Source organism: Poecilia formosa, unplaced genomic scaffold (assembly GCF_000485575.1).
Source record: "Poecilia formosa unplaced genomic scaffold, Poecilia_formosa-5.1.2 Scaffold442, whole genome shotgun sequence".
In the NCBI taxonomy this organism is placed as follows: domain Eukaryota; kingdom Metazoa; phylum Chordata; class Actinopteri; order Cyprinodontiformes; family Poeciliidae; genus Poecilia; species Poecilia formosa.
The window spans coordinates 376,380-385,343 of NW_006800381.1; the positions used below are offsets into that span (position 1 = coordinate 376,380).

Genomic DNA, 8,964 nt, shown 5'->3' on the forward strand with positions numbered 1-8,964 from the left:
CAATATAAAGCGTATAAATAAAACAGCAGGTGTGTGTGTGTGTCTGGTGATTTTTTTTGGTTAAAACAAACTTGTTCTTCATTCAGTGAATTTACTTACACTGGGTAGATTTTTGGGATTAATCTTCACAGTTGAGATTAAAAGTTGAAAATTATCTCAAGGAAATTTTCAACCTTTGAAACGCAGAAATTTCCTTGTTTCTTCACACACAAAAATGGGATTAATGTCTAAATTTCTGAGTTTTCTCAAACAAATCTTTGACTTTTGGAGTATGGAAATGTCCATGAGTTTCACAGTATATTTCTGAGACTAAACTAAAAAAAATTGATATTTTTTTTTTTGCAAGCAAATGTTTTACTTTTGGAACTGAGAAATGCATGTATTTTCCAAAAGGTTACTCAAGTAGCTGAGTAGATGTAAGTAGTTATTCCCAACTCTGAGGTTCTGGAAGTTCAGCTGAAATGGGTGAATTTCCGATGAAGAACATGAAACTGAGTCGGCCATGACAGCTCACAGGAGAACAGATAAAAATACTCAGAATCCAACGGTGTGTAAACAAAGCTGGTAAGATTTGTTTTGGCTTGCGAGGGAGCGTTTCATCTTTGTAACAGAAATGATGTGGTTAACAAACCTGTTCTCTTTAATATTTTGAGACACTTTCTTATCTCCAATGCAGGCGCAATTAATCACATCCTCTAAATGTAAATTTTAATGCAGTTGTTGATTGAAAAACTACATTTTAAAACTACATTTTTTTTTTTACCAGAAAACCTTTTAGTGGTACAAATCTGAATAAAGGCCATATTAGAGAATTGCGGCAGCATGTTGGAGTAGTTCTATGTTATGATTTGTTTTTGTTTTATTTGAAGACATTTTTCATAATTTTGTCAGGGGTTTTTGTAGTTTTTTGGTTTGGATTTTTGCTCCTACTTTTTACTTTCAGAGAGTTGCTTTGATTTGTAACCATGGCAACAAGCAGCTGATTAGCTCAAAACCTCAAATAAAACCTGAACTATGACCCCAAATCTCAGTGGAGCTGAAAAGGAGGCTTCATGGATTGATCTCTTCCAACATGTGATCTGTTCTGCTTCCTGACCATAAATAGATATTTTCATGAGGTGGATTAGCAGTGCTTACTAACAACTGATGCTTTCATCAGGACATTTAGCTGTGGAAAATTATATTTGCCGTTAGCCTGTCATGACAGTGATCAGATTATTATACAACCATCTTCAGTCAGATTTGTTGCAAGTCTGACTGCTACTGGAGATCCTTCCTCCCCACAGCATCACAATCTGCAATGACTCTTTGAAGATACTTTTATGAGTAACAAGAGTTCATTTCCTTTTTGCATAAAGTATTTTTTTTAAATTGAATTGGTTCATAGCAGAAGCTAACATCTGTAAGCTAACATGTGTTGACAGCTTGCTAACAGACAATTACGCTAAGATGTGGTTAACATTTGGAACAGCTAACAATGATTAAGAACGTGCTAACTGCTAACATCTGTAAGTTAATGTTGCATGACTTTACTTGAACAGTTTCTCTCTTTCTGGCTGCTGATGGGATTTTTTTCTAGAATTAAACTGGAGGTAATTTTCATAGAGTACCAGGTGAGGCCAGCAGTTATGAAGCAAATATCTTTGGGACTTTAAATCTCATCTTTACTGAAAGCATTAAACAACCCCTTAATTTATACAGGTTGTCTCAAACTTCACTGCAAAATATTTCTGGAAATGAAATCTCGTAATTCCAGTCGGCCCGGATCCACTTCACCATCTGCCTCTGGGAGTTTCATTTAGANCCCGATGAGGAAGCCGGCGCTGTGGTACAGAGGCAGGTTGATGTAGAAAATGTCGTCTGCTGTGGTTCCACCCGATGCCTGGACGAAGGACGCGGCCCACACCCTCTCATGGGTGATAACAGCTGCTTTAGGCAAACCTTTACCAGCCAGAGGAAAACATCAAAATATCCCCTCAGACCATGAAGCTACAGCTTGATGCTTACAGATGCAGAATAACGCCGGGGTTCAATTTCTCTGCTCAGGTTTAATTATCTGTAAAGTCAGTGTTTTATTCCATGCTCACTGCTTTCACGTTTCCAGGTATGCAGCTGCTTTCATTCACGCACCGACGCAATACCTGCTCATTGAAACAAGCAGGTGAAGCGAGCGGCCGGCTGGTGAACATAACGGAGAATTTAGCAGCTAAAGAGCGAAAGGTTTCCATCTGAACAGGAAGTGATGTAGTCAGGGGAGAAAAAGAGGCCCAGCAGTTCCTCACGGACTGGTATGATGGCGTTGACAAGGAAGAGTAAGTTTCCGCCAAAAGTCCAAAATTTGCTTGAAGAAAATTTGAAATTTTTAGATTAATCTAAAGAATTCTCTAGAAAAAAACAGGAAAATATCTGAGTTCTAATGTTTTTTTATTTACTCAGAAATTTGTGATCAATCTCAAAAATTTTCTAGAAAAAAAAAAAAGGAAATTTCTGAGCTCTAAAAATCCAAAATTTGCTTGAAGAAACTCGGAAAAATTTTAGATTAATCCCAGAAATATTATCGGAAAAAAAAGAAGAAATTTCTGAGTTTGAAAAGTTGAAAATTTACTTGGAAATTTTTTTTTTAAATTTGAGATTAATTGCAAACATTTTCTGGAAAAAACATGGAAATTTCTAAAAGTCAAAAATGTTCACAAATTTTGACTTTCGAAACTTAGAAATTTCTGAGTTTTATAGAACATTTTGGAGATTAATCTCAAATTTTTAGAGGTTTTTTTTGTAGCAAATTTTCAACTTTTCAAATTCAATGTGTCCCTGTTTCTTCTAGAAAATATCTGAGATTAATCTCAAAGTTTCACATTTTTATGGCGGAAATGTACTGTCTTTTGGATTATATTTCTATCTGCGCTGGCCCACCTTCAACTGCTCGGTTTAAATTGTATAAATTCGCGGGTAACCATAGCAACCAGCGAGCGTTTAACAGCCAACCGAATTCTTTCTGTTGTCAAGTTGCGCGCGCATCCCCTGTGTTTACAAACAGAGAATGTAATATGGCGGCGGGCGTACCGGTGGTGCCGGACGTGTAGATGTAGAGCGCAGTGCTGCGGATGTGGATGTTGGCCCGCAGCTCCGGAGGCAGCGGCCGGTCGGAGGCTTCGGCGATCTTGTCAGACAAAGCGGTGATGCCTTCAACGCTGCAGCGATCCGACAGGAGGAACACCTGGATGCCCTGATCCCTGAGCGCCGGCAGAATTTCCTCCACCGCATCCAGCAGCTCTGCAGACACAGACCGGATTCAGACTGACCCACCGAGCCAGAGGGCAGAGCTGGGTCAGAATTTTTCTTTTTTAGTGCTAAGAATAATGTCAAAACTCACATGTGAATGCAGACAGTCTTATTCAATAAACTAAAATATACGTCCTGATCAGGCATGTCAGATTAATAGTAGTACCTTTCGAAAATAACCTTTTAGCAGGTATTAAACATACTACGAAATATAAATATCTTAAAATGGATCTAATTAATCTATACCATGTCTGTCACTTGGTGATGGAAATACTGACAAAGGAACTTTTCAGTCATATTCTAATTAATGGAATAAGTCTGTATATTTGCTCAATGCTTGCCTACAGTTTTCAACTGTAGGCAAGCATTGATTCAGTAATATTTTTTTGTGAAGAATCATAGTTGTATTTTGTTGTCTGAATTTATCAAGTGCCAAAAACATAAACAACATGAGATTATGTAACAATCAAAATGTTATTAAACATTTCACAAACAGAAGATGTAACATCTGTGTAAACCATCTGTCCGTTGAAGATTTATGTTTTCATTTTGCGATCATTAGGACGTGATCGCCTGAACACGAGCGGTGGTTGATTTAAACACCTGCACTCCTGATTATCTGTCAGAAAATGTATGTGGGTCGCCTTATTTTTGTGTTAATTGAACCGAAATACTCCGAACTGCGCCGAAATACTCCGAACTGCGCAGCAAGAGTTCATGGTAAGGTGATAAAAGTTAAGCTAGCATAACTAACCTCTCCACTTTCTTTGTGTATATTTTTTAATTAAAACTTTCTACTGACCTGTGAAATGTGATCCATTTGTACCTTGTTATCTTGCTGTCGTAGTATTGACAATTGATATCAAAACTTTGCGTCCCCTTCGTAGATTATTTGCTTGATTGTGTCATTTCCCCGACCACCGATATTCCTGACTAAAGCAACAGCGCATGTGGCGCACAGTAAGTCACGTGATGTCCACAAGATCGCTGAGCGGATTTAACATTTACGTTTTACAAAGGAATTTTAAAAAGCATTACCTGGCTGTTAATGCTTTGAATACAACGCAGCTGCTGCCGAGTTACATAGATGAAGGAACATAAAGAACAAAAAGGGGCAGGAATTATTGGTGGGGACATGTCCACACCAGTCCTTCAGGAAGTTACGCCTAATGTGTCAGCAATGATAGGTGCAGTGGAAGCTCTTTGGGGGACAGAAGATCTTATTTAAACTAAATGATTGATAACATAAAACATAAAAATGCATTCTAGATGTGATATGATAATATTCAAAGTGAGGGAATGATTTGTTTGTTTGGCTTCCAGCTTTAATGTTTTAAACCCAAATCACGCTCATATTTGATTTGGGTTTAAAACAAATCAAATATTTAGCATAAGATGCTAAATAAACGCTTGTTTGTCTTTAAAAGCCACAATGTGTCCCTTGCTAAAACAACGCCCCTGAAGTAAATAATGCGTTAAAATGAATCAACTAGAGTCACTTGTTGCGCAACTTGAAAACTTGAACTACCAGTGTCAAATTTTAGGACTTTGGTCGTTGAGTAATTGAGATAGTAATTTATGGGAGCCGCTCTGTTTTAGGGTTTTATCGTCTAACCTGGAGCGGTAATGAGAACTTTGGCCCCGCAGCAGGAGAAGCAGTGCAGCAGAGACTTGGACCTGATGTTGAAGTTCAGCAGAGCCGCCGGGCAGCCCAGCTTGGCCAAACCGAGCCAGGTCCACACGAAGCTGGGCTCGTTAGGCAGAAACAGGGCCACGGCGTCGCCCTCCTTCAGCCGGGCTTCAGCCTGCAGAGCCCGGGCCACCTTGTTGCTCTGCAGGTCCATCTCTCCGTAGCTGAATGCGCGCCCCTCGAAGTGGATGAAGATCTTGTTGGGTTGCCTCTTCACCGCGTCCAAGAAGCATTCCAGGATGCTGTAGAAAGGTTTGGACTTTGCGTACTTGGTGAGCCTGATGCCCAGCTTGAGGCTCCGCAGCATGTAGGCGCAGTCATCGCTGAAGTACGGGCAGAAAGTCCGGATGTATGCGAAGGCCAGGATGGCCAGGCCGGCCGCAGCGGTGAGCCACACGGACATGATGGAGGAGCCGCAGGACGGGCTGGCAGAGCGGCTGGGAAATGTTCAAACTGTGGAAAACTGAAATCCGACGAAGTTCATGTGTTTGATTGAGGGCGGCGCTCAGCTGGGTTCTGTCCCGCTGATCCCTCCTTCAGGCCGGGGGAGGATCCAGTTGCCAGATCGGCTGGATTTCCTCTCTACTTGTTGCAAAACTGAACTACCAGAGGCGGGCAGACATTATCCACAAGTAGGAGAACTTCTTTAAGATTAGTCTGAATCCGGGCCATTTCTGGTTCTTCTTATTACACTAGAATATGAGGGCAACTGTAGACACAAAAAGAGAAAAACAAATCTCTGCCAAAAATCCGGGAAATTCCTGAGTTTCAAATTTGCTTGAAAAAAAAAAAAAGTTTAACCTCAGAAATGTTCTAGAAAGATCTTGAATTTTTTAATTTTTGACTTTTTGAACCTGCTTGCTTTCAGTGAACTAAAAATCTTGAAAGAAAACAGAGCCTCCCCTTCTTTATTTTAATATAATTTTTTACTCCTACACATCTACTATGTATGTAAGAAAATAAATAAGTTATTTAGTGAATATATAGTTAATATTTTAACTAATTGTAAAAAGTTAGGTAGTGGTTCTTTCATTTCATATGATGAAGCTGCTGCGCCCCAAAATATAAAAATGTTAAATTAATTCAATTAAACATGCAGTGCTACTTTTTAGAGTGCACTGATCGCTGCAACAAGTATAAGTGTGAAGCTGGGAAACTCAAAGTTGCGCCACTAAGACGACATGCAGGGGTAAAAACTCCCCAATAATCTACCAAAAAGTCGCAAAAACCTCTGGACTGCGCACATGGCAACCCTCATTAGAAACGCGCAGCGTGGTGGGCGTGAGCTCGGTCCGCACAGCAGCTGATTTACAGGGAGGGTCAAAACGTTTCGAAAGCTTCTTCTGTTCTCCGAACCAGAACCAGTCCTGCTGAAAACACAATCACAGCCTGTTTAGATTTTTTTACATTTTTTTTATTAATCCTGTTTTTTCAAAATGCATCCAGCAAAGCCGGAAGAAAGAAAAAAAAACAAACAAACAAACAAAAAAAAACAACCAAACATTTTCTGAATGGCTGGTTCTGAATGCACGTCGCGATGGTTTCTATTTTCATTTATTACGACTTTATATGACAGAACAACAACAAAACAGAGCATGTATATGAAATGGAAGAAAAAAAATAAATGTTTAAAAATACTGAAAAGCTTAGTTAAGTAAGACTGGAACTACTTCGAAATATTTTATCCAAATAAAAGTAAAAAGTGTCCAAATGACTCAAATAAGAGAAACAAAGTATTTTGTAATAAATCTACTTTACTGGTGACGTCATTAGGTGGAGAAGCATAGTTCTCTGTGCAAATGCTGATATGCATGTACCTGTGCCGTAGATGCCAAGGTCTTTCAAGGTCTCAAGGAGTGGAATGCTGCAGAAGAAGTTGTCAAAAAAACACCTTGTGGTTTTTGTGCTTTATATCAACACCACTGCTCTGACACCCAACTGCTGAGCCCTGGTACACTTCAAATTTGTACATATAACCTGAGGACCCTGCCTTGATCCATACTTTCACTCCCCAGGGTTTGGGATTTTTTGGTATGTATTGCTTTATTGACAGTTGGCCTTTCAGTTGATTTGCTTATCAATTGATTGGAATTGTTCAGGGTTTGCTGCCGCCGGGAATGTTGTCTGAAGTTTTTCTTGGCACCGGTGCCAAGAGCCTGTCTGTGTTTGCTGGCTGGTATCCACAAAGTGCAGATAACTCAGAATTTGCTCATATCTGTTGTTTACAGACATAACATCTGCAATTATTCCAAGGCGAAGGCCATCCTCACTGGACCAGTACATCCGTGTCCAAGGATACCAAATGTACCCCATGACCATGTTGATCCCTAGAAAAATGTGCATTTCTTCGCTTGTCACTGCCAGATTTTCTTTCCCTTTCTGCAGAGCATATATGTTGGTGTTATGCACCATCTCATCAGTGAGATACAACCTCACTAATGTATAGACCTTCTTTATTATTCTGCTGGCTTTATGCAATCCACCAGAAAACAGAACCAGAAGAGTTTCGTTTTGAAAGCCTCATGTCAAATTCTCCAAACTTATTTATTGCAATTGTGGCTGAAGATATATAAAAACCTTCACCAGAACATTTACAAGGAGACAAAGAACTGTATACACTCCATTTAAAGTTTATGGTGTAGAGATTTGTAGAGTTAGTGAGCTGAAATTTTTGGGCGTGATAATTGACGAGAGATTATCATGGAAATCCCATTTGAATTATTTAAGAACAAAATTAGCTAAATCAATTGCAGTGCTTTATAAAGTACGGGACTTTCTGAATGATCATGCACTGTTTATGTTGTATAATGCACTAATTGTTCCACACTTGGTTTATTGTGTTGAGGTATGGGGAAAGGCATGTTATACTAGCACAAAATCAGTTTTTGTTTTGCAAAAAAGGGCAATAAGAATTATTGCTCGAAAACATGGCAAATATCCAACAAATACATTATTTTGTAATTTGAGGTTATTGAAATTCTATGATTTAGTTGATTATAATATCTTGTTGGTTATGTATAAGGCACACCTAAAAACATTACCCTTAAACATCCAAAAAAATTTTGAAAAGAGAGAGAGTAGTTATAACCTTAAGGGGACACAGATTTTTAAGAAACCCAAATTCAGAACTTGTTGGAAAGAACGATGTACTTCAAGGAGTCAAACTGTGGAACGACCTACAAAACAATGTTAAAAATGTTAAATCACTACACATGTTTAAAAGAATGTTAAAGATTGGTTTTTTGAAGAAGTATGAAATAGTATAAAGTCAGAGTATAGTATCGTTCAGTTGAGATTGATGACTGACCTTGTTTCTTTTGTTCTTCCTTTGTTTTCTTTTTTTGTCGCATAAGACAAATCCAATTTTTTTTTTGTTTTGATTCAGAGTTGAGAAAAAGGGGCAGATACTATAAGATTATTTTCTTCTTTCTGCTACCTTTCATTTCATTTTTTTCAAATACATATGTAGTATGTTTGTAAGTGTGTATATTTGTGAAATGTATACACATGGATATGTAGGTATGTATGTATGTATGGAGGTATATATATATATTTTTTTTTAATTTTGTATATTAAAAACTGTTAGGATGTTTTTTTTTTCCTTTTTTCTTTGTATTGAATGAAATGAATAAATTAAAAACAAAAAAACAAAAAAAAACATCTGGTTTGTTCATTTTGATGTAAAATCACAAAGAAATGGAGAATGTTTTATGATTAGTCTGAACCTCGGTCATTTTTGTTTCTTCGCATTTCAACTGTCCTAAGATATTTGGACTAGAATACGACGTATTAGGGAAAGAAGGAAATAAGGCTGAATAAATGGAAAGAAGGATGAATGAATGAATTTTGTTAATTCTGATCATTTTGGTCTCATTTAACTTCAGTGAGAATAAAAGGTGTATGTAAACTTCTGGATTCATCTGTATGAAAAGTTGCTGATTAAAAAACCAAGCGGGAATATTTAATCAGCAACTTTTCATACAGATGAATCC

General features: G+C 38.0%; 2 protein-coding genes across 2 annotated transcripts in view; both read right to left on the minus strand.

The window, feature by feature from the left end:
• Positions 1 to 5,592, minus strand: part of LOC103155702 (very long-chain acyl-CoA synthetase) — a 12,831-nt gene extending 7,239 nt beyond the window's left edge. The window contains 3 exon segments of the mRNA XM_074560033.1: positions 1,762 to 1,941; positions 3,064 to 3,273; positions 4,898 to 5,592. Coding sequence (XP_074416134.1) covers positions 1,762 to 1,941; positions 3,064 to 3,273; positions 4,898 to 5,375 — 868 coding nt within the window. The 5' untranslated portion in view covers positions 5,376 to 5,592.
• Positions 1 to 8,964, minus strand: part of LOC103155706 (very long-chain acyl-CoA synthetase-like) — a 24,301-nt gene that overhangs the window by 7,241 nt on the left and 8,096 nt on the right. The gene's annotated exons all lie outside the window — the stretch shown is intronic.